General features: G+C 34.4%; 2 protein-coding genes across 7 annotated transcripts; both read right to left on the bottom strand.

Moving 5' to 3' along the window:
- Positions 1 to 7,860: 7,860 nt before the first annotated feature.
- LOC7478898 (protein SEMI-ROLLED LEAF 2) lies at positions 7,861 to 16,676 on the bottom strand. Of its 3 annotated transcripts, none has more exons than XM_024583817.2 (20): positions 16,303 to 16,676; positions 15,563 to 15,700; positions 14,905 to 14,979; positions 14,687 to 14,802; positions 14,375 to 14,489; positions 13,647 to 13,775; positions 13,415 to 13,462; positions 12,378 to 12,553; positions 12,052 to 12,248; positions 11,619 to 11,902; positions 11,383 to 11,535; positions 10,686 to 11,096; positions 10,440 to 10,589; positions 9,867 to 9,945; positions 9,641 to 9,765; positions 9,323 to 9,514; positions 9,113 to 9,250; positions 8,826 to 8,963; positions 8,510 to 8,716; positions 7,861 to 8,197 (listed from the first exon to the last, which is right to left on the bottom strand). In XM_024583817.2, the coding sequence occupies exons 2-20, from the start codon at positions 15,695 to 15,697 to the stop codon at positions 8,081 to 8,083; spliced, it is 2,985 nt and encodes a 994-aa protein (XP_024439585.1). In that variant the 5' UTR covers positions 15,698 to 15,700; positions 16,303 to 16,676; the 3' UTR covers positions 7,861 to 8,080. The 3 variants fall into 3 exon arrangements, with proteins under 3 accessions (XP_024439585.1, XP_002318950.3, XP_024439584.1); XM_002318914.4 differs by having other exon boundaries at positions 16,381 to 16,675; XM_024583816.2 differs by having other exon boundaries at positions 16,222 to 16,370.
- A 3,890-nt stretch (positions 16,677 to 20,566) lies between these two features.
- Positions 20,567 to 25,571, bottom strand: LOC18104012 (uncharacterized). 4 transcript variants are annotated; one of them, XM_024583194.2, is made up of 12 exons: positions 25,415 to 25,571; positions 25,031 to 25,123; positions 24,252 to 24,416; positions 24,043 to 24,167; positions 23,704 to 23,825; positions 23,513 to 23,595; positions 23,268 to 23,426; positions 22,825 to 22,974; positions 21,829 to 22,011; positions 21,343 to 21,437; positions 21,148 to 21,245; positions 20,567 to 20,860 (listed from the first exon to the last, which is right to left on the bottom strand). In XM_024583194.2, the coding sequence occupies exons 1-12, from the start codon at positions 25,454 to 25,456 to the stop codon at positions 20,757 to 20,759; spliced, it is 1,419 nt and encodes a 472-aa protein (XP_024438962.2). In that variant the 5' UTR covers positions 25,457 to 25,571; the 3' UTR covers positions 20,567 to 20,756. The 4 variants fall into 4 exon arrangements, with proteins under 4 accessions (XP_024438962.2, XP_024438964.2, XP_006375724.3 ...); XM_024583196.2 differs by having other exon boundaries at positions 24,252 to 24,413; XM_006375662.3 differs by having other exon boundaries at positions 25,031 to 25,093; positions 25,415 to 25,564.
- Between the last annotated feature and the right edge of the window lie 538 nt (positions 25,572 to 26,109).

Raw genomic sequence — 26,109 nt, 5'->3', positions numbered from 1 at the left:
GGAGCCGATAATATTTGATAGGAAAGGCTAAAATTAATATAACAAGTTATATTATTAAAAAACTTATTTATTTAAAATAAAAATATCATACTATTATATATTTAAATACTAAATAAAAAAAATTAAAATGATTTGTAGAGACCGAGCCCTTGCTTGCCTCCCTTAGTTCTGCCCCTGGATGTAAAGATATGTTTTTAAGATGATCCAGAGAACTTTATTTTTTCGAGCATAACCCTTGTCATCAAAATAAATAAAAAGAAAAAAAAAAGTAATAAATTGACAGCACGTAAAAGCTAATCAAAAGATTAATTTATAATTTTCCAAACCAAATGGATTTTAACTTGAAAATTCCTAGAACCACGAGCACTAGCCTATAATTTTTCCTGGTGCTTGCAGCAATCTTGTAGTGGTAGGTGGGGAGCATTTTATCTGACTGATCATTACTCTCCTCACAGAAAATTGGAACAAGGTCGTGTATCTTCAAGCTGCATGAGGCGTTTTTAGCCTTTCAGGGAGGTTTCTGTGCCCCACAGGCGACAAACCGGTGGCTCTACAAGAACAGTACGTTGAATGGATAATTCTTGAATTGGTTTGGAAGTTACTTTCCCAGCAGCCTAGAACTTTTAGCCTCTCCAGACAAGGAGAGATGGATGCCATTTAGACGGCAAGATTTGGTGGAGACAAGCTATAAATCATTAAGCAGCCAAGATTATGATTAGCAATATCTGGAAAGTGGGAAAGGCTATTAAGCCAAATCTTTGACTTTAACAAGATGAAGATTTGTGTATTTTATCAAGATGATTCTGGTTTAAATTTGAACGTGACTGTTCCACAGTATAATGTAGCTTCTGTAATTAAATTTTAATTAGGGCTTGAGTGGTTTGTCCTTTAATGGATAATGTGAAAATAAAGAGTGTTCAAAACTAGAGATTCCTAGACAGCTCCCATGAACAACACGAGGATAAAAGATTCTAAAATAAGGTGGTAATTAAACAAGAAGATAAGAACTCCCCAGAGTATGTTTAAGAGTATTTTTAATATTAGTATATTAAGGTGATTTAAAAATAAAAAAATCAAAATTTAGCCAACAACAGGGCTCCCCAGAGTATGTTTAAGAGTATTTTTAATATTAGTATATTAAGGTGATTTAAAAATAAAAAAATCAAAATTTAGCCAACAACAGGGCTAAATATTATGCCTTTCCTGCCAAAGACAGTCGACATGTCATGTTTTATTTCCAGTTAACTTGGCACTTTAAAAAAAATACACGCTCTTTTCATGAAAAAATACTATTTTAGAGACCGTGCAGGTTGGAAAAAATGTTTTTTTTATTGAACTGTTCTGACATGTTTAAAGCCTCCTGATTTACTTAGGTGTCAAAATGTGATTAAAATTAAATTATATAAAATTTATTTAAACATGATCTAGATTTAAAGATATTCTACTCACTTATTAAAAAAAAAAATTAAGATGATGAAATTAACATAAAATATCTCGAGATCTAACTTCTTGTATAATCTAGTTTTAAAATTGAAATATATGGAAATTGTTTTATCATGATTTAATTAACTTGATCGATTGAAATATAATGTAACGTAGTTGATCAATAAAAATAAATCTAAGAATGAAATTATATAAAAAATGATAATAAAATTTATAGTTCTACCCATCTTTTTGCTTAATTTAACATTAAAATTAAAAATTATGTGGAAGTTTCTTCGTAATCTAGTCGATTTAGTTGGTTCAAACATAATTTAAGTAATTATTAAAAAAATTTAATGATAAAATTAAAAATATTTATAACAAATTAAAATAAAAAAAGGGAAATAGAAAAAAAAAATTGAGGTCGACTTCAAAAAGAAAAGGAATAGAAAGAGCTACGATGTTGATACGATTAGTGAAGCTCCAAAATGTTTCACAGTTTTTTCAATATATAAGTAAATATTACCTTGCATCAATTTAGAAATAATAACCAAACATTATCTAAATATTATTTAGAAATATATATATCTAAATACTAATTTATGTATTTCTTATAATTTTAAAATATATAAAATATATATTTAAAGTCGTGGTCTAGTAAAGAAAATGACTTGTTTTCTTTTCTGCACCTGAATTCAATTCTTTCTATGTATACATGTCACCTCCACGATGTTTTATTTACCCACTAGGTTTGTAAAGTGTTCAATGAATCCGAGAATTAATTATAATACGTATAAGCTGACCCGAACACCACAGGTTATAAAATATATATATATATATATATATATAATCAAAATTAGTATCTTCAATTTTTTTTCTTGAATTATTTATAAAAATTCACACCTGAAAAACGTTTCTGAAAATCCAGCTGTATTGTAGTAAATTAAATCGAAATCATAGTTAAAAATCTTTCAAGGATAAAGTCACTCATGAAAACGTTAAAATTTCATAATCAATCAATAATTTCTTCCCATCTAGCTTGCCCTTCTCTTACTCAACATGATCCTTCCTGAGCTCTCCAGTACTGCAATTAATTTCCAATCATAAAAGAAAAAAAATCAATTCATAAACATCACACGTATCTCATATACTGCCTCGACATTTGTCCCATGGGAACCCCACATCATGAAAAGCACTCGTGCTGGATGCTGGTGGTTCCTGGTAAATGTCGATTAGAAAAGGAAAGCTTGGACAGTGGTAGACATGTAGTCCAGGAAAGATGAAGATGATTTTCTCAGGGAAAATATTAGAAGGAAAGAGACAGTTCGACCTGGTTTAAATTTGTGATTTTTTATCTGGAAATTCATGATAAATCAACAAAAAATATCATGCACCACATTATAATACATGAAATTCATGATAAATCAACAAAAAAAAAAGAAAAAGAAAAATACTAGAAGCTTAATTTGTGATCTTGTTTCGTCCTCCTGCTTGGCTTGTGTTGCCAGAGTTGTATGAAAAACACCTGGGATTTGAGCTGGGGTCTCAGAAATCGACCCCCACCGCATGATGAAGAGAGGACTGCACAAATTTTGTGGCCATGCAACAGTACTTGAAATTACAAATACTGAAAACAACATAGACATGGAGAGGAATCTCTGAGAAAAATCGAGACAATTCGTCGCAAGGACCAAACTTTGACCGTCTTCTAAGGATCCCCCCCACACAGAGGAAATAAATAAAATAAAATGGCTACTGTCTTGATTTGACTACACACTGTTATAGTGGGGCTTGGCTTGCCTTTTCTTTTGCCACGTACAAGCCCTTCAATTCAAGCACTAAAAACGAGTTAATTTTTTTTTATAAAACTGTACGCTGACAAATATGTTGAATAATAAGTTAGATTATAAATATCTCTTGTGAAATGATCTAAATCGTTATTAAAGTGTCAGAACGTGAAAATTATTTTTATTTTTGAATTATTTTAATATGTTAATATTAAGAATAATTTCTGAATTTTTTTAAAATATATTATTTTAATATATTTAAAAGTAAAATATATTTTATAAAATAATTGCCACTCCACATTGTAAAACACCCTGTGAGATTGATTGAGGATGAAAGAAAAATAAAATAATAATGAATGGAGTTGTCTCAACCTATCCCATTAATTAGCATCGCATGCCTTGAAACGTGCTCGTGGAATTTTCCTTCATTCTTTCCATGGAGTTCATGGAATGGAACTTCCTTTTCGATGTTCAACGAATCTTGGGTGGAAAAAGTCAGTCACGGATTGAATGTTATACATATAAAATCAGAATTTCTCGAGCCATAGATTACTGCTTAAGCTATATATATATATATTGTTTAATTTGTTCTAAAATTCAATAATTCATAAAATTTCCATCACGTAAAAATATATGTACAAAACTTTACACGTAAGAATGTCTCTTTATTCTAGTATAACTACTTTTTTCTATTCCAGTACGGTGAATATCAGATTGAAGATAAAGTCGCCATAGAAAGAAGGAAAGAAAACAAATCACATGATCTCAAATGTCTCGACATTAAGATGAAAAGACGTTCGCCGGTCATTTATGTCCTTGTAAGGGAAAGGTCAGGGAAAAGCATTCATGGTAGAAGGAAGGAACTAATTCAGATGAAAAAATCCTCCGTTCTGCACTCCAGAAAGATCTCCTCTTCTTCTTCAGCCACGAGCTAAGTTCATCGATCTCTCTCCATTCCAAAGTCATCTAATTCAGATATAAAGAATTTGATTCTGAGCTTTAGATCATAATAATGAAAAAAAGCAAATCTCGTATTATCCTAGAGTTATTAAACCCCGATTGATTTAATGAGTCTCTGCCGATCCAATAACTATCTAAAATTAAGTTTTTTAAACAAATCAACACGAAGTTTTATATAGTTTACCAGGTTTATTTAATAGATCAACCCAAAATACAATTAAAATATAGTTTAATTAGCATTTGAGGAGGTGGTCTAGGGGAAAAAGAATCTTGTTCCCTCTACTCAGACTCGATTCTTTTTGTGCGTGTCCATTACCCCGTGATGCCTTACATGTTTATTAGACTTGCATGGTGTTTAATACATCCGGGAATTAGTCGTGATTCGTGTAAATTAACTTGTACACCCTGAGTTATAAAAAAAAATTTAATTAAAAAATATTTAGAATAATACAACAATTATTTTACTTGATGAAGATTAATTCGTCCGGGGGAGTTAAGTAACTTTAATTTTTATTATTTTATATTTTCTTTTCCCCGTTTACTTTTTTATTTTTTAAGAAATAAATCTCGCCAATTATGCCTTGACATTATTGCATTCAACTTGAATATTGTTTTATTTTAGCAGTGAAGATATGGTTTCAAATAGCCCATGAAAGACCCACTTGGAGCTTGCATTGAAGAGATTCATTAAGGCCCAAACTACATCGTTTTCGTTTCTTTTTAACCTCACAACTCACAAGACACGTACAGCACTTTCTCCTCTTCACCTGCCTTATTTAATACCTTGCCTTTATTTGCATGGCGCCCGGCTCCACGAAAATGTTTCTTTTTTGTGTTACTATGTGTTTTTTTAAAAACACAAAAACGCAGAAGTTATCCCACTGGTCTCCTTGTGTTTCTTTAGAATCTCTTTCTGTATAATCTTCTTCTGGCTTGCAGCTCCATGTCTCCATGGCTTTCTTAATTTGATCGGCAGGCATATTAGCTCTGGCTGTGGCTACAAGTCCCATAGATTTATGCCTGACAAGTGCAATGTCCGGTGGTAATAGGTTACGAAATCCTTCTAACAGAGGGTTTATAACACAGAGTTAAAAACCTTTTTCATTCAAGGCCATGAATGGATTTCTTGTTTCCTTTGCTGACGATCAGACCAGAACGAGGAGCTACCATTTAAGTGCATCGTAAATAAGCAAAGAGCGTACAAGTCCTGTCTTTTCATGATCTCCAGGAGCCCGTTTAAATATGAAGTAGGCCTCAACATCTTTCGAGGAAAAGTCCCCATCAAAGAGAGACGGAATCCTTTCGAAAGAAAAACGTATACGATAAAGATGACCGAGAGTTAAGTCCCCAGTCCCCACCATATCGTTTCGTTTTTCTTATACACAATCTGCACATAGGTGTCACAGGTTAGACAGCTACTCGATCGTGTTCGAGAACATGCATGCATGATCTCCACATCTGTATTGGATCTGCACTGCATGCATGAGAGCTTACACACGGAGAAAGACACCATTTTCAACCCAAAAATCTAGATTATTGGATCATGGATTCATCTTATATACAAGCTTCTTCTTTTTTTCCATTCATTTTCAATGTAAAACAGTCGCCGCTCACATGTATACCCAACAGATATCTCCCTGATACACGAACCCAATCCATTCAAACACAACTCCCCCTTCAGCAGAACAATTCGAGTGCAGTACTATTCAGAGCTTAGTTCTTTGTACTTGACTACGGGGAAGCAAATAACATCATAGAAGTCTAACCACAATCATCACCTGTCCCAAATGGGCTCTATCTTAAACACAAAAGGGTGTGCATCACCTCCAATCCAAAAGCCTAAACCTACTGGATCATGGATTCATCTTATATATATAAGCATCTCTCCTTTTCCATTCATTTTTAATGGGGGAATAGTTACCGCTTAATTGCTTCTATGTCGATATAGGTTTGCAAGAATAGATGTAAACTTCGAGTCTAGCATGAGGTACATCTCTACGTACGCACAACCCTCTCTTCATCTCGAGATTTATTTGTTTCTACCACCAAGATACCAAGATCTTCACGAATCCGTACAAAACTCATATTGAGTTGTTCAAAGAGATGATCAAGCCTCCGCTAGCTCATGATGTCTCAACGTCATTTTTAGGATTCACACAACGTCCCAGACGACTTGCACCCCTTGATCCAGGTCACCGGAGTGATTGCTATCTAACATGCTTTGATATCAAATGATGCTACGGATAACAACAGGATAATGGGGTTTGTTAATCATCAAAAATCTTCAAAACAAAGAGCATGGTCATATATATATAACGGTAGAGATACGCCCAAGATACCTCAATTTTATTAATTCAACGTCTAGGCCTTTGCCACAAGGCTATTTCAACTGTTTAAATAGAATATTAAGAAGACTTTAACAATACTTAAACATAAAAATAGAATCTTAAAACACAAATCTCCTAATAATACTTACTTAATTAGCTAACTAATAATTCTAGAAAATCTTGATAATTAAAGTAAATATTACGTTGAAAATAATGAGATTAATATCCCATGTCACATTGCCTCTCCATTTGAGAATGGGTTAACCGAGGGTGTAGAACTTTTGCCATCCTTTTGATTATATATATATATATATATTTTTTTTTTGAAACGAAATGATTTAAAAAAAAAAATTTAAAAAAAGTTTAGTCCCACCATGACCAAAGACCCAAGTCTTATCCTGGGTATACTCTTAGGTCAAGTTTTATAACTATAACTATTCCTTGATGGTAACTATATAATGAGCCAATCTCTTGTTTAATACCCCTAGGTTCTACTTCGATGGATGAAACTCCATTGATTGAAGCATGTAACTGAAGAGAGCTACGTCAGTTTGATAGCAGCCACAAACACAGCTTAGTTTCAACGAAAGCTGAGCTAAAAACACAATCTTAGAATCTAATGTATCTGATTTTCAAGAAAACCTAGCCCCTTGAATATTACGCCACACATACGAGTGATGAGTATTCCATGTCGAAAGGAAATGGAGTAATCTAGGTTTTTGGGTTGAAGCAGTGTCCTTTCCTGTACAAAAACTCCCATGTCTCTAGGTCCAAGTGTGAGTCCGAGCAACTCTCCATTATAGATCTTCCCAGCAAATGGTTTATAGCTAAGTTCGACTGAGTGCATACGATAGGTGTTGTTTGCATAAAGCAAGAGCTAGTTAAACTCTTGAACAAAAATCAAATGGCTCGAGAAGTAGCAAGACAACTCCTGGGTCAGGAAAGGAGAACAGACGTTATGGTATTGTAGCAATCAGATTATCGCCGCATTTGAAATTGTTAAATACTCGTTTGAGAGGAAGTTGTGATTAAATGAGCCTCACACTGAGGTGTTTATACATTAAATGAACCCATAAGCCAGTAGCCTAGGCTTTTAAATCAAAATGTAGTTACACTCTCACACATGCAGGTCAAAGTGTGGGCGAGAGTGACTCTTCAATGCATATCTCCCCAACATTGATTTCTTTCCCTGCAGTTTCTAGATTAACATTTCATTATGGACACTTAACTAGCACTGCTACATCAGCTTGAGGCTATCTATGTTGATCATTAGGGTTGTCAGTTGGCATTTGTTATTTAAGATTAATATCGCTTCTGGGATTGATGCGTAAAAACAACTAATCCTAATCTGTTAAAAAATCATCAAGAAGAAAAAGTGCGAGATCTGAATATATCATTTGACCTGCATCTAACACTAGCTACAAGAGTAACATGTTTTACATCAATTAACTAATTGGGAATGGAAGCCCTGAAATGTGCACCATCTTCAAATCAGAGGATGGCATGCATATTCATGACTTCATGTTACTGCCTAAAGCACTTCACAAGATACCTAACAGAAAGCTCATGTGCCTGTGTCATCTTTCAACAGCCAGCTGCCTTGAGGAAGTTGTCAAAGGGACTTGCCGGAGGTAGCCTCATAGCCAAGAATGGGCCTACTGGCTTTGCAGCTTCCTTGATGTTTCCAACATCGCTTGTTATCTACATGTACGCGACCATGTCAAAATAACAGAGATAAAAACAACACCAAGATATTTAAAAGAAATTAACCATTCACCGACTATTAAATGCATCTGCAATTATCTAGTGTACAACAGTCAAGAGTAATGCCCTTTATTTGTAACTAGTTAACTAGTTCCAAGTATGCCCACTGGAAATGGAATAGATGCTTTATCAAGTTATTGCACAATTGTTCCCCGTGATAAACCAAGCAAAATTGAAAGTGACTTGTAACGGCTATAGTAAATTAAATGAAACAATCCAAGGCGATTGCTAAATATGAAACAGACTGACCTTCCAAGGTGCTAAGCATCCATTTGCGGTGAATGCTGGTGAGTGTCTCTCATTTGCTATAGTGTAATGAGTTTCATAGGTCAACCAGTTGGATAGCTTCTTTCTTGTGCCAGTGCCCAGATTTTCACAATGTCTAGCCATGGTGTCATATGGGAGAGGTGATGTGGAGACTGAAGTCCCTGCCACTTGACCTGCTACCTCGAGTGCCTGAAACCATAATACTTTTGAGTCTATATGCACGAGGAACAAATGCATATTTATAACATGGACTTAGTCAAAGTAGGGGGCATGATTTGGAGGGAGGGCATGGGATTACCGATTCTAAAAGCTGTCCAATGCTGATAACATGGGAGACAGAAGGGGATGAAGGAATTTTTGGAATGAAGCGGGAAAGGTCTGCAACAGATGCTTCACTTGTCACATCATCATCAACTAATGAATTCGTTGGAATATCCTGCAACAGAACAGTACTTACAGTAATTAGATTTCATTCATCATATCATACATGCATGTGAACCCTGAAACAAAAAGGCCTCCCTCTTGTTCTCAAGGTCAAAATATTCAAATTCAGCAGGAATACATTTTTGCTTATTTATATCATACCTCATCGAAGGAGAGTGACTCCTTGGAATGGGAAGCCATTTGATTGTGGTCCTCAAGTATTGATCTTGGACCATACATGAATGCATCATCAGGGGTAAATGGTTCTAACAATTGCTGAGCCAAGTCATCCACCTCCAGCTAAGAAGCACAAATAGAAATGTTACATGGAGGGAAGGGGGGTGTTGTCTGTAAGATAATCAAGTGTGGTACCTCAGTAGTGGTAGATAGGGTCTGTAATAAGATGTCCATTAAGACCTTGTCAGATTCAAAGATTTTGCTTTGCAGTTCAGAGAGTAAAGATGACGCTAATTGATTATCAGCAACAGATCCATATCCTCTCACATCTGCCTGAGCCTTTACATGTACTTGAAGGTCATCACTAATGCCAACATAAGGATCAGCCTGATAAAGTAAAAAATGCATAAAGATGAATTTTTATCGGACTTGTTGCATGCGAGCTGAAATAAACTGTTTCCAGCTAGTTTTTGCAACTTGAGAAGTTTAATCTTTAAAATCTAGCAGACTCACATCATAAGGGAGCAACGACTTGAGCAAGTCATTCAACTCAGGAATTTGATATATTTTAGCTGCAAACATCAACATGCCTGTTGATAGTACTAGAATTGACCTCTGGCATGCTGGAGGTAACATTCCTGACAGAAGATAGTAGAAACATGTGCACATATATGTAAAACATATCAGAAGATTATAAATGATGTTAAGTTTTCAAAAAGTTTCTCATAATCATTCATACCATTGTTTAAGTCTAAAGATAAATTTCTGAGTGAAAGAGGAAGCTGAAAGAAGCGGACCACAAGGTTGTCATTTGGGTTCTGCATCACAAGTTTGAGACAGTTATTGATCTTACTAATCTACAAAAACAATCATAGAAATACCAAACTTCTTTGCCACAAAACTCACGCATTCTATCAGTTTCAAATGGCCCGTCATGTTTTTACATGAATCACATGTATAGAGTCGTAACAGAGACCATGATCAGAGCAAGAAATCATAAGTAAAACTGACAACTCAGGATAGGCTTAATCTTTGACCGGGAGCTTTTACAAAAATGGATGTGATGCAACCTGAGCTGTTTACTACGACATATTTGTGCGTTCCTATTTCTATATCACATTTGTTTGGGATGATTATCTTGGAAGTAATGCATAAAATAGGCTAGGGAACTCCAGGTTTTTATTCACATCCAAGGGTGCTCTTATTTAAATCAGTGCCCTTGTTTAAATTAAAATTAGCAGAGTCTCCCATTTGGAGGTCAGAAGATATAAAAATGGAAACCAATAGAAAATTAATCAAGGAAGAAAGCAACCTTCAATCGCGAAGAAATAAGTGTCAATACAAAAGAATGAGCTATAGCTTCAATATTTGAGGGCATGTTATCTGGAAGGGTGGCTTGTATCCAGAAGGCAGACAGCAATTGTGCTATTTGATCCTCATTAAGCTTCATAATATGTGGTTCCTGTGCAAATCATACAACCATATGGATGTTAGCCACTCAATGAAATGGATTAGAAGTGTAAATGCACAATTAAAGAACCTGTAATGAACTGCTTACTGCCTCAGACAAGCTGGTCGTACTGGCAGTCCTATCAATAATAGAACTTATTTTGTAAAAATTCGGTGAATTCTTTCGGGCACGTCCTTGCTTCCAATCTTCTTCAACAACATCCCTTTCTTTATAACCATCATTGGCATCATTTCCATGCTTTTCCATTTTGGATCCATCTTTCTCTCTTCGGAGCTTTTCAAGTAGTGCTGAAATTGAATCAAATGCAGATGCAGTATCAGAATGCCATCCTTTTGGTTCGCAAGTATAACCAGATCGCCAGGAAGCAGCTTCACGTAGGGGATGATTAGAACTTGGAATGAGAAGAGCTGAAAATATCTGGTGTGCTCCAACTCGCACCTTAACATCTGGATGCAGCATTGCTTTCAAAAGTTGGACAAGAAGTACTTCAGGAAAAACCTGCATAGAGATGTTTCTATAATTTCAGTAAGCTGTATCCCAACACAAAATTCCAGAGAGAGTTGTTTAATCACAAAAGAAATTGGATAGTGATCCATTAGATAAAAAACAAACTTATATCTAAAATTTATTAGAAAAAAACCTGTAGGAGCAGTCATCAGAATCATTCAAATGATATGCATGCATTCACAATTAATGTGAAACTTGAAATCAACACAAGGCAGCAGTTGTAGAAAAGAAATAAAGCATAGATATCAATACTGAAAAAACATTTAACTCCTCTAACCTGCTGTGAATGACAACAGACTGATGATACTGAGATCGTATGGGCAAGAATCATCAAAGATCCAATGGTTGCACGGGTAACAACTCCAGAAGAGGATGGAAGCTTCTCCAGTGCTATGGCCATAGTGTCAAATAGTGGTCGTGCATCACAAATCTAATAAACCAACACAAATTCAGGTCAGCTCTAGGTACAGTAGAAAGAAGCAACCAAATGTTCCTTGCATGCTTCAAACTTACTCCTTTAGCAATTTCAAGTAAGCAATCTTCAATGGAATTCTGGAGCGAGATGTTCAAATTTGATTCTTGCTCTCCTGCAGATTCAACTGCAGCCTGAAGACTTTTCCTCAAATGCCTGCATAGATCACTGACGTACCCAATCTCTGTCAGCACTGCTCCTGATCTAATTTGCTGAGCCAAAGCTGCAGCAACTTCTATGACATAAGACTTGACTTGAGGATCAAGTGCAACATTTTTATGGTCCAGATGGCGTATAACAGCAGCTAAAACCAACTGATGGTGGCCTGACATCAAACAAGAATGGAAAGCACATGTATATAAGTGCATGCCACTGCAGAGTAATTTCAGCCGAAGCCCACAAAAAGGCTTATGTGCATGAGCAGGACATTATGTATAAACCAAGCAAGAAACATATGATTGAAGATAAAGATACCTGCACTCTCCAATAAGTAAGACATATCAGACAAAACTATCATGGCCAACCCTTGCCGAGGAACCCAGTGATGTCCAGAATCAAAGTACACGAGCATTGGGTCCAATACATGGCGCATTGTTGTACTCTCCTTTGCCAGCTCAGCCATTCTCTGAATACAGATTTGAGCCCATACTCCGGGTGTGTCAATCTCTTCCCTATAACAAAAGATAGAAGGGATCAAGAAATAGGAAAGAAAAATGAGACAATTCCATGATTTCCTTGCATGAGTTAACAAATTTAGCATCCACTGTGGCAAGCTGTCTATGCTTTTGAAAAGTCACTACCTTGTCAAAAGAGACGGATCTTTCTTTTCTGGTCGGGGTCTGATGGCCATGCAGCTAGAGCCCATATCTGCAACTCTTCCCTCACATCTAACAACATCCAACCAATTATGATGTGCATCTTCTCTCCCATCATCTTCTTCATCCGGCTCGTAGTTATCTAATGTGACATGCACGATCTACAATTTGGATACATTAATGACTTAAAGCCTCATGATGAAATAATAAACCAAGATCACATGAGGAGAAAAGCATTCAAAAAAAGTCAAGATTGTTAGGACTTCAGAACTCAGATACAACATCACAAAGTGGTAAAGAATGAGAAGATTAAACCATGTCCATCTACTGTAACTTGTCATAATTTATATATTAAATAGAAGATTCATGATCTAGAGATAGAGTGGAAACTATTGCAACTCTAGGTTGCGTCCTATTAGTTTTGATCCTCGTTTCCTGGATTACTTTTCAGAGTCCTGGCAGATCAGATGGAACATTAAAAATTCCATTATGGTTCACAAGTATATTAGTGAGCTAAACATTAATTAAGAAAAGACTAAACATATTTCCAGCAAAATTTAGAAGGGAAGATATAAAACAAGGGTTCCTCTATTTCCAACAGTCTCTGTTGTTAGTCTCTATGTTGGTGTGTGCATGTAAGCACTATTAAATATTGTATTTTTGCGCTAACAAAGAGGAACAAAAACTCGCAAGAGTAAAAAGATTAGTTAAAGGGGGGAAGTGCTAATCTTGTCAAAATAGGGATCAGTATGGGGTGATCTACAGATTGTCCTATTCTTCAGAATATTCAGGTAAACCAATCACCCATGACACTCAAACCCGAGCTCATGCATTTGAAAATAGGAGATTACCTCATAGAAATTTTCACCTATTCCATCATTCCAAGTAAAAAGTACAGAAAACATAGAATAGACAAATTCTAAACTATTGAGACACCTAACTTCACCAAGTTTGGAAGAACCAACACCATGTCCATTTGAATATAAAAGTAGTGTAGATTAAATTTTCTCAGAAGAACAAACCTCGTCAAAAGCAGCAAAAATGTATGAGAACTCTGCCATGAACCACACCTAGCAACAGAAAAGCCTGTCACATAAGAAATTATCCCAAATCCAGAAAACAATTGCAAAGGACACCAAGGGAACAAAATCACCAGAAAACAATGCCCAGACTATCAAATTGCATTCTTCTAAGCATATCAGAAATCAAATACATCAATTCAACAGCACGAAAAGTCAATCCGAATTGATGTACCATGGCTGAGAGGCACTGCAGACTTGAAGCCCTCAGGCAACTTTTATTATTTTCATTCCCATTCTCACGTGCCAGGTTACACACTTTATGAACAAACTTTTCAATGTTATGAGAGTAAGTTCCATCTGCCTGCCCACACATGCACAAGAAATTAAAATAAGTGTCAGAAAAGTCATATTTTATCAACTATTAATTATGACTTCAGAACTCATCTCTCCATTAAAAAAAGGGAAATTACTTTCTCAACGCCCATTGAGGGTAATTCATACAGTTCTGATCCATGATTTACAAATAGAAAACAGACTCCTAATGAACATCCAACATATACGTTCTGCATCAAATAACAATCTAACAACATTTTTTTCATTGTTAAACAAAGGCCCTGGACTTTTAGGAACATACATGATCCATCAACTCCATATAATAATCATTTCATCTTTTTTCTCAACATCTCGCTAATCTCCAACCCCATGATGGCAGAAACAAACAGTTTAAAAGATATGCCTACGCAGAACTTTGCTCATAACATGTTAACAATTTATCCACTTGGAGACTAAGATAATCAAAAGCTAGATGCATCCACGTTGCTTGCATATGAGATCTAAATAAATCACTTTTTTGTTGGTTCAACCCTGAAGCTTGCAGGTAATCTTGGGCCATTAAATTTTACAATTAAGTTTCATTGGTGTACACATTTCAATATTTCATTCAACAGATTTGTAACCTACCTGACTATAGATGAACCTTGTTAATGTTTGGCATCCAAGTATCATCAATGGATCCTGCTTAGATTTTTCCAAGAGTTCATTGACCACATTCAACAAGCTAATGGCAAAGTATGCCCTGCAAAATGCAAGATATGATGATAATTCTGCCACAACAGAGGTATCATAGGAAATAAAGTATCACCAAACTATTTGGTTTAATGGTTCAAAATAGGACAATATGACCAAGTGAGCTTGCTAGTTACCAAACCCCAAATGCCATTACAAAATAAGATGATAGTGATAGAAAGGGAAATTTAAGCAAACCACACTTACATCTGATCCTTGCACATGCAGAGCAACTTGTTGTATGCCTCTGTAACAATATTAATGAACTTGACATGCCCACTCCTCAGTTCCTTGTAGCACCTTTCTTCTAGATATTTTGCAATCTACAGAAAGTGCCATGGAGGCATCAGCAGTGCACTCATAATTTTCAAGGTCAAGTCTTATCAGTAGCCATAATTTATGTTAAAGGACAATAAATTTGATACCTTTGGGATTCGAAATGGGTTTTTAGCAGCATATTCACATAACTTGACAATCTTTCTTTCATTTGGATGGCCATCCTACAAAATCATTGTGAAATTTAGAGCTCGTAATAGTCACTGGTGTAAAAGTAGGAAGCTAAAAGAGGTTTATTCTACATAAATACGCAACAGTATATAAAAATGTGTGAGCTAAACTGTTTATTAGTAACACTTGACCCCATTTTTAACTCATGGACAGTCCAAGAACAGAAATCATCCAGTCTATTTGTGGGTGTCAGTCTTTACATGCCCTCCCATTATTCCATCCAAGATCCAAGAAAAAAGAAGGGTAACCCCGTATTTCTTTTCAAGTCTAAGTTTTCATAGAAACATGTAGCCTACCATGCATATAAGCTATAAACATTACACACTCTTCGGTGATCACCAACATTACAAAATCTAAGTTCAGATTCTTATCTTCCTGTCATACACAAGACAAACACAACCCCCAGACTCAGATACACCAGCCAAAAAAATTGCGGCAAGCACATGATAGATGACATATACGGCATTTCACTGTAAATTCTTAACATGTTTAACTCCAACCCGTCAAGAAATTGCCAGCGTATAAATAACAATGAGGAAAAAAGGAGCAAAAAGGTGTGAATTGTTGAATGCTCACAAGGGACTTGGGGAAAATCTCTGCAAGCAGTTTCTTATATCTTTTAACAGGTTGCCGAGATCTGGACCTCAATGCAGGGCAGCACACACACATGCTCTCACAAGCAGGGAATATGTTCCTAGAAATGAGCCCCATCTCCTGTACATTGTCGAAAACAAAGAAGCAAGAGTTAAAACCCTGCTAAATTCTACTGCAATTTTTAAGCCACTGACCATGAATCAAAAAGTACTGAATATAACTCACAACTTAACGAATGATAAATATAAAAAAGAATGATAAATATTTAACATTAAAACATCAATAACCCCAAATCAGATTTTTGAAGAGAGAGGGTTCAAATAGTGTAAGCATGACCAAAACATGCCAAAAAGCAAATATTCAACAAAAAATAATAGTGATAAGAAGAAAAAAGGCCATGAGTTTTTCCTTCTTTTTTAAACGCCAACAATAACTCGCACAAAACACACTCCAGTGAAGACTCCATGAACAAACATGATTTTACCTTCACAAAAAACTTGCGCCTTTTTAAACTGGCAACACAAAAGCGCCACGAGAAATAACAACAAAGATTCTAAGGAGATGCAAAGAGAGCCAAGAAAGAAGCAAACAGCAAGAAAGGAACAAACTTGAACAAATACCGTAAACACATTGTGACATACCAGTAAAAGCAGCTTAATTCAACTACTATGCCAAAAAAAACACCACCCCAGAAGCTCAAAATAAGTTTTATAAGTTTATACCCCAAAGCATCACCAATCCAGATGATAAAAACCACTAATTAGCTTGCAAAACAAACAAACATGAAAAGAGGCCCAGACCCTTTTAGCTAATGCCCTTGCTGAAGCAGATCTGTGAGAGGACAGGATCAAGAAGCAGCAAAAGAAAACAAACGCTACAAGACAGAAAACAACACACCAGTATTCTCAAGAAGAGAAAGGGAGAAAGCGAGAGAGAGATACACGTGATGTGTCAGAATCTTTAGAGAGAAAGAGAGAGGGAGGTGGTTTTGTGTCAGAGATTGGATGACTCGAGAGTCGAGAGTCGAGAGTCTTACAGACAGTATATCTAAGAAGACATAAGCCTTTGTTTGAAAAAAAGGTGACACAGGAGGAGTTTGAATTTTTCAATGGTGCTTTTTCAGTACAAGAAGCAAATGTATGTATGTGTCCATCTTTAATTTGAAATTAAAAGTTGTTAGGGTAGGACTTTGGTTTAAAAATTATTGGTAACATCCCCTTCGGGTTTATTTTCATAGTTTTTAAACTTGAAATTTTGATTTACAACATGATTTATTATACTGAATGAGATTGATGAAATCAACTTGAATAAATTTAAAAAATAATTTTATTTTAAACAAAATAATTAATTCAATTGATACAGTGATGAGTGGTTGTAAAATTGACTTTATAACTCAATTTCTAAACCAGATTAGATATTAAAACTAGTTATTATTTTTAATTTAAGATAAATAATATGACAGCAAATCCGGTTGTTCACTAGAAACTATTTCAAGAAGAAAATAAGTTTTTTTAATTGGGAGTTTTAAAGAAATAAAGGAGTTTTCTTCTTCTTTTAAATAATGATTTTATTTATTTTTACCAATAGTTATAAAGAGCTTCTTTTTTCTTGCCTGTCAAGAGTTGATTGAAGATGGTAATAAATTTCTTTATAATTCATTTTAGATTATTTTTTTATAATAATTTTTTTAAAAAGTATTTTTTATTTAAAAATATATTAATTTAAAGAAAAAATTAACTAATTACTACGAGTTTAATATAATAGTAATATAACCCATCTTATGATATGTTATATTGGATTTAATGATTATTTTTTTAGCACTCAAAAAAGATTTTATTAGCCTCAATAATTTGCCGGTCAATTAAGGAAGCGTTTGGGAACGCGGTTCAACCTGCGTTCCTAAAAAATTTGAATTTTTTTTTTTAAAAAAATTTAATATGGTTTGTACGTTTTGGATTGTTTTGATGTGCTGATGTCAAAAATAATTTTTAAAAAATAAAAAAACATCATTGACATGTATTTTGACACGAAAAGTTATTTGAAAAGCACCCGTAATCACACTGCCAAACATACTTATAATAGGTGGTTTTAATTTTGGTCATTCAATGCATGGGTTGGTGATTGATGTTAACTAGGAAAAAAAGATGGTTTTTTGTGTTTTTGTAGCAGGTTTGGATTGATTATCTGGAGTAGGACAAAGGGGTAGAAACTTTGATTTTCTTTCAAGGGCCATACGATTAAAATGACATAAAATAATCCATATAGTTTTAGATAAAAAAATATAAATTGCGTGACTATAATATGATATGATATTTTAGTAATGATGTTCGAGCGTATGGTAGTAATTATTTTTTAAAATATTTTTTATTTTGAAATGTATTAAAATAATATTTATTATTTTTTAATATTGTAAGATTAAAACAATCCAAAAACGTGAGCATGTACAGTTTGAAAGAGCTGAGAGGCAATAATGTATGAAAGAGCTGAGAGGCAATAATGTATGCTTGATGGATTTGCTTCGCCACTTCGATAATAATATCTCTGCGATGGTCTGTAAAACGTTTTATGCTGTGCTCGTCACAAATGAAGCTGTAGCAAGAACTTTAGTGGCGATGTCCCAAAAAGATGAACGAGGACCAAGAAAAGGACTTCATCTACAAAACAGAGAATCTCAAACTCAAAGTGATAATTACTAAGCCTTGGAAATTAGGAAAAAGATCTTTCCCAAGAGAATATCTTCACAGTGAGACAAGAAGAGTGCCTGAATGGTGATGAATTCATGCCTCAATAATCTATTATTCTACACCAGTAGGAGGAGGGAGAGCTTGTCTCGAGCTGGATCGGTTTTACTTGCAAGGCGGACTACCTCTCCTTCGACCCCCGCACTCCCTAATTAATCATGTCAACATCAGCTTGCATGCTAAGCAACTCTAATGGGATCTCTCTGTATTTTATTCCTTGCCTTGATTTTAGTGGGAAATTGAAGATATGGCTTCCAAAATCAACAAGAGATCCCTTCAAACTAGGATTATATGGATTCCAAAGTTGAGGAACTCTGGATTATCCTGGGAATCAACTACCTCGTTGGTGCATGGTGTCCGTGTGGAATGCTCTCTACTCAAGAAAGCATGAACACAACTACCAGCTACAAGGAAGGCTAGCAATTATGACGAGTACGTGGGGCACAGACCAGGGGGCCATGGCTATACAACTTGGACCGCTAGTTCATTGTCATTGAACAATTGAATTGACCAGGATGGGAAATTTGAGAAAGAGAGTTAGCCAGAAAGGATTGCATAGTTGTTTTGTCACTTTTGATATATGGTCCAATTGAAAGTGCCTGTTTAAGGTTGAATAGTAACATTAATCATTGTTTTTTAAAATGTTTTTTTATTTAAAAATATATTAAAATAATATTTTTATTTTTAAAAAATTATTTTTTATATCAACACATTAAAACTGTCCGAAAACATCAATAAAAAAAATTCCTTTAAATATTTTTTTCAAACCACAATCATAAAATTTACAACAATAACAAACACACTAAAGCTGTGTTTGTTTCCCAGAAACTACTTTTCAAACTTTCATTTGTTTGTTTATTATTAGAAAGTTGGTTAATGAAAAATATTTTCCGGTCAACGGAAAACACTTTCTAGTCAAAGAAAAATTTGGTTTGGTTTCCAAAAAAGTGTTTTCCTTTTATTTTGGGCGGAAAACACTTTCCGGAAACTGTGAAAATTTTAGAAATGTCATATTATTTGCTGATTATATCAAATTTGGTCCTCAAACTTTTGATTGCTATATATATATATATATATATATATATATATATTTGTTTTGAATATTTGTTTTTCAATTTCATCCCTTAGAATTTAATTTTTATATTAATTTTGGTCCTTATTTTTATAATTATTATTTGCTTCCCTTATCATTTTTTAATTGAAATTTTTTATTTATCAAATTTAGTCCTCATTCTTTTGATTGTTACTTATTTTATTTGAAATAATTTATGAAATGTTAATTATTATTATTTTAATTTTTTCATCTTTCAATTTTTTTTATTTTTTAGATTTGATCTTTTTTATTTTATTATTATTTATTTTATTTGAGATAATTTATGAAATTATATTTTTTTTTCAATTTCATTCTCATTCAACTTTCTAATTTGTAAGATTTGATCCTTATTATTTTAATAAACTTGAAAAAAAAATAAAACATTAATACGTTATTTTCGAACTCATTTTTCATGACATAACCAAATACTGGAAAATATTTTCTAACTTATTTTTTATTATACTGCCAAACATCGAAAAATAATTCACTTTTCCAGAATCCACTTTTTGAAAAAAAACTATTTTTCAGTAAACAAACGGGTCTAAAGATAAATTAAATGTTTGAATTTTTTATGATTTCATGATTAAATACCTTATCTTCAATTTTTATCTACGCCTGGTTGATAATAGCACCAACAAGTGTCTCGGTTTATATATATATAGATTCCACAAGAAGCTCTAACAAACGTAGACATGAAATCACTGGAATACTTGAGGAGATGAAAGACTGAAAAGAGAGAGTTATCATGACAATTATGTTATCGTGTAATTGGTCATCACTCAAATCATTCACAGATCAAATAGAGGGAAGTGATGGTTGGTAGCAGTGAACCAGCTAAGCATGCTTTCCACATCATCTTGGTTCCATCGAACAAAATTTGGTGTTGATTCCACCTAAAATGCAAGGCCCTCAAAAGCAAACAACACCTCGCCTGCCTAGCCGGCCGGTCAACTTTAATAATATACTGATTCGGAACCTGATTCAAGGTGTATTTTCAATAATGTTCGGTGTGTTGCCCTTAATTACCATTTCAATAGCATTTGTGCTGCTGTCCACCTAGTCATACATCACGCTGTTTCAAGCACCATCCTGATGATATCCCAAAAAAGATGAACAAAGACAGACTTGGAAAAGGACCATGGCAAAAGAATGTAAAAGAACTTCTCAACATTTCAGTAAATTTTTTGATAAATGCCCGCCAAGTACATTAAGAGAAAGTGGTGGAGCTATTGAACTCTCATTACTTACAATTCGATCATCAAAAAAAAAAAATTTACTTACAACAAAGATAGCATTGGATGAACAACATAAGATACTAGAGACTTAATATGTTATACGCCTGTTAACATTTAGGACAGTATCTGGATCGCATTTTGTCGAGAATCTCAGCATATTTGATTGGCGTTGCTTCACTACAGAAAACTTCATCCCACATCTTGAGAAGATCTGCTCAGATGGTAATTAAGTCAGCACACACACATATCAATACTAATGGCAATAATCATGTTTGAAACGTACTTCACTATAATACAAGAGAATTGTGCATGTGAAATAGTTCATGCAAGACCGGTGCTTGAGCTGATACATATTATTTATTGTGCACCATGTGCACGGATCAAATTCAAACAAGCCATCAAATTGAGTCATACATGATTAAACATTAGAAGGCTTAACCGATTACATGTCATCTTCAAGGATTCTAGAATCTGAAAAGGTGCATTACATAAACATACCAGCTTTATCTGTAGATGGAAGACACATGATAAGAATGTCAAATCTTGGGACTTCGGTCAAGTTCTCTAGATATTTAACAGCCAAATCCATGTCATCGCTGCCAGAGGAACAAGCAAAAGAAGAGAGTCACAACTCAAGTAATCCAAACACAGCCCAATCACCCAAAACATAAACAGCAGAAGAAATCTACTTACATGAAAAATGAGGACACACACTTGATGATGTCGATTAGAATAGTAACAGACAATGCGTTCTTAAATATCTGAGGCAATGCACTTGGAGTTACTACCTAGTAATGCAAGGAAAGAAAACAATGAGTTGTCAAATGGATGAACCATTTAGGATGGGGAAGAAGCATAAAAGGAACATTAATATAAATATTAGTGCCCTGATCAAATGCTTACCACATCCACTCATTTATTAAAGCTATGACTAAACCTCCTGAATATATAATTGAACAAAGGGAAGTAGCAGCAGCATATCTATTGTTTTTATATAGTCATTATGCTTCCAGAGACTATCCAAAAAGAAAGTCATCTCCTGCAGTACCTGTGCTTGACAATCTCAATTGACCATCACAGAGAAAAGGCCAATTTTTTTGCATGCTTGTTAAGTTTTATTTTCCGACCTTGTCCTTTATCCTAAAAGAAAAGCTAATCAGTTTAAACTAAAACAAAAACCTTCAAGAGGTGAGCCTGGAGTGCACGATCACCAGAAAAGCCTCGCCAAGAAACCTCGAATTGATAAGCTGAGTTTGGAGGTGTAATGTTTTTTGCAGCTTCAGCCATGGCTCGAGAAGCCGCTTGAGAAGCGAGTTCTTTAACTGAGGCCTTCAGCTCCTGCCTTCCAGTTCTGTTATTTCTCTGCAAAAGAGTAAATGAGATATTAATCACCAGAAACAACAATTACACATGCAAAATGGTAACAAGTAGCCAAAACTGAAGTTCAGAGATAGCAGGATGGATTAAAGAACTTTCCAGTAAAGAATCCTCTCCTGTGGCATTTGAAATCTGCAAATAATAGTGCCAGATATGTTTTAATCTTAATCCAATTTATGGGCACATAAAAGAAACGTCCCATTTTTAGTGGCTATCTGCAGAAAGATACCGATCAATGGATTTGGTAAGAGCCCTGGCTCCATTGCATGTGTGACAGCACACAGGTCAAATGGAGAAAGACGGCAATACATGCTTTGTCCCTTGAATCAACTCTCAGGCCAAAAAATGCATATACTTATGACCATGCTACAATGTTATTTCACTTTCATCAGTCCCACATGAATCCATATAATTTGCAACAATATGAATATTGTTGTTCCAAATGCATCCTAATATTGCATGATTTATAGAGAAAGAATTTGCAACTAATAGAAACACCAGCAAAAACAAAAGCTTAATGAACCAATTCAAGGTAAGAACGAAAGAGAAATGGAATAGTTAGGGATTTGTGACAACACAAGAATAAAATAGGATTTGTAATCCTATTCCATAGAAAGGGATTGTTAATGCCTAAAGTGGAATGGACATCCTTTCCCCATCTGCTGGAAAAAAAAGCCAAAACAACCATTTTCCCCGTTTATTTAAATAAAAAAATATAAAGAACACAAACCAACCTCTCAAACACACACACACACACGCACAACAGAATGATAGCCATGCACGGATGTGATGCTACACCTGGATACTCTCCGCATTAGAACTTGGAATAGCATTTGCACGAGAATCATTGCCTAATTGACCATCAGATCTGCTTCCAGCTCCTGTGCTTTTGTTCTTTATCTCTTCCACGTAGACATATTTCTTCACAACACCATCTCCATCATTCTCCTGCCACCAGAATTTAGAAGTTCAAATGAAAAAATATCCGCGTTTCCTGAACATAGATAGCAGAGTCTCGAATATGAGAAACTTCCAATCATTTTGAATATGCTCGTGAAACAAGTGCTATCTTTTCTTCCAAGTAACAAAAGCAAATATTGAGACATGAACATAGGTCTACAACATCTATTGAAGTTGCTAAAGGAGGAGGAGGGGTGGGAGATGGGAGATAGAAGAAAAACTTTACATTTGCATTGGGCATACAGCTACTCAGCACTTGAGGGCAGATATCTTATTTTTACCTTAGCTTTATCTTTTTGAGAAGCAGATGCCCCAGTCCTTTGAGTGACATTTGAGACTGGATGCACTGCATGTCCATTGACACTTGCTTCTGACCTTCCTCCTTTTTGTGCTCCTTGTAAGGAGCTTCTGAGAGATTCAGATGCTTTCTGGAGAATTTCCTGTGAAAAATAAAAGCGACAGTTACAAAGAATTGCAACAATGAAATGTAACAGCCAGAATAGCAACATATGGTAGAGTCACTTGCCTTCTCGTACAAAGATTTGACCTCAGCATACTGTTTCTTGATTTCCTGGTTATTAGGTTCCAGTTTCAAAGCAAACTCAGAATCTGTAGTAAGTCATGTTCATTAAATCATACAGTCATCATCAAAAACTATCAGGAAAAGAATCACTAGATAATCAGAGGAGACCAATATATAGGTTTGAATCAACACACCCTCGATGGATTCTTTAAGTTTACCCAATTCCTTTCTTGTTGTTGCTCTGCGTGAGTATGCTTTTATGTAGCGATCATCTAGATTCAAAGCCTCGGTACAGTCATCTTCAGCCTCTGGAAATCTGAGCAAAAAGAAAACGAAGTAAAAAAATTCGCCATATTCATGAAAATTATCTTCACATGCAGTAAAGCAACCTATAAAATGACAAGATAAAACAAAGATGATCAAACACTGCCAGGTAATCAAAAGTTGTGCACGTATATCACATTAAGCAACAAGAACTCTACAAGCATACCTACACTTCTTAAATCTAACACTATCAGACAGGAAAAACTTGCCTTTTGATTTTGAGATATGCCATTGCTCGATTTGCATAGGCTACTGCTGTTGGTGACAACGCTATGCTTCTTGAATAGCACTCAATAGCTTCCTTATACTTCTTCTGCTTAAAATACTCATTTCCCTATAAATTAAGAATTTGCAAACTTAGCAGCACAAACCATTACTAGTGAATCTTTTTGAAGTACTATCACAGGATGATTCGTACCAATTCTTTCTCTGTGGTAGCATCAACAGTACTCTCATCAATTGCAAAACTATTTGATAGGCGATTGATTGCATCAAAGTTCCTTGCATGATCATACATTCCTGAACTACTTGAAAAATCAACAGCAGAAGTTTTCCCTGTTGATCTTTCATCCTCACCAATCTTCTGAGTACAGGAAGCATTGTTAACTGGTTAAGAAACTATTATACCCCATATAATTGCTCTAAACATATGCATGGATGCAAAAACACATGTATGCCATGACTTTTCATATTGGAATAAGAGCATATTGAAACATCCAGTGCACTTATCAATGATCTTTTAAATTGAGCATCTCTACAGCTCACTCATAACCCACAAGAATTCTGACAATTGCCATTCAAGTTTCCACTCAGACAAGAACAATTCAGTACTAAGCATTGGATTATCCAAATCTGGCAGTCCCAACAACACCTCTCAATTTTTCCACTAAAACAAACCAAGAACAGATTAACTGCACCATGTAAATTCACTCTACTAGCAAACAAATAAATCACTTACAACACACAATGGAAACATAAACCAGAAACATTCATGCTTGACTCACTATCCCTAAGCCACCTAAAACAGTAAGCTTAAAAAAAAAGAGCAACATGCAATAGAAGATTGAAGTCTCTTTTACAAGCTACAAGCTTTTCATAATAAAAAATGATTTTTTTCAACAACCCATTTCTCATTCCTATAATTACATTGAAAAGACTTGAAAGGTACTAAAACTTGATTAAAAATCGAAACTTTACCATATCAGAAGCTTGTGACTTCTTCTTCATCTTTTTATCAGTGTCCTTAAGAAGTTCCCAATCCTGCAAATCATTCAAAAACCCCTGGAAATCCTGGAAACAAAAATGGGTTTTCACCAAAAATACATAAAAATAAATAAAACCTTATTGACAAGAATCCTATTCCACACCAGCTTTCATTTTAAAAAAACACACACACAAAGACTTGATTTTCAAAGATTATTAATAGAGAGCATAAAAGAAGAAGTTTAGGAGAAAAATACAGTGATCATGAAGTTTTGAAAAGGGAAATGATTATAAAGCTTGAGCTTTCATTTTCTTGTTATTACAGCTTTCTTAGTAACCAAACAGAACTTAAAAAATCAAAAAAGGAAAGAAATGTACCAGAGCTTGATCACGTCCATGCTTGCCTGGAGCCCTAGCCATGGATGTTGGAGAGGGAGGTAGAGGTTTCTGGAGGAGCTGTGAAGGAAGGATTTATGCGAGTCAGAGGGGTTTTTGTGTTTTTGAGCTGAGTTAATGATATTTTTGGCGTGCGAAATTTTTTATTTTTTGTATTTGAGTTTACTAATTTTTATTTTTGTTATTTAAGTGAAAAAAAATTAATTTATTTTAAATTTCATATTCTTATTCTTATATCAATTTAAATAAATTAAAAATTAAAAAAGTAAGATAATAATAATAATATTTTTAAAAAATAAATAAATAAAAGATGACTTGCATCAATAAAAAAACTTAGATTAACTTGATTTCTTTCCTTTTTTCACAAACTAAATAAATATTCACCTCAAACTTTAAAAGGTAATATTTTTTTTAATTTTTTTCTTCAATACAAATTTATTATACCAAAAAGTTGACTTTCTCATTTAATTTTCATTTTTTCTAGCTTTTTTTTTATTTTGATTTTTATTTTCTCACCTAATCATGATCCATATAAATTTATTTTTTGTGTTTTATTTTTATTTTCTTTTAATTGTAATATATTTTTTTACTAATTTATCATTTTAATTTTTAATTTTTTAAACTTGATTATGGACAAAGCATGATTCATCTTTGTACTCTTAAGATTTTTTTTAATT

Source organism: Populus trichocarpa, chromosome 13, assembly GCF_000002775.5.
Source record: "Populus trichocarpa isolate Nisqually-1 chromosome 13, P.trichocarpa_v4.1, whole genome shotgun sequence".
Taxonomy (NCBI): domain Eukaryota; kingdom Viridiplantae; phylum Streptophyta; class Magnoliopsida; order Malpighiales; family Salicaceae; genus Populus; species Populus trichocarpa.
This window is presented reverse-complemented; position numbering and strand designations above follow the sequence as displayed.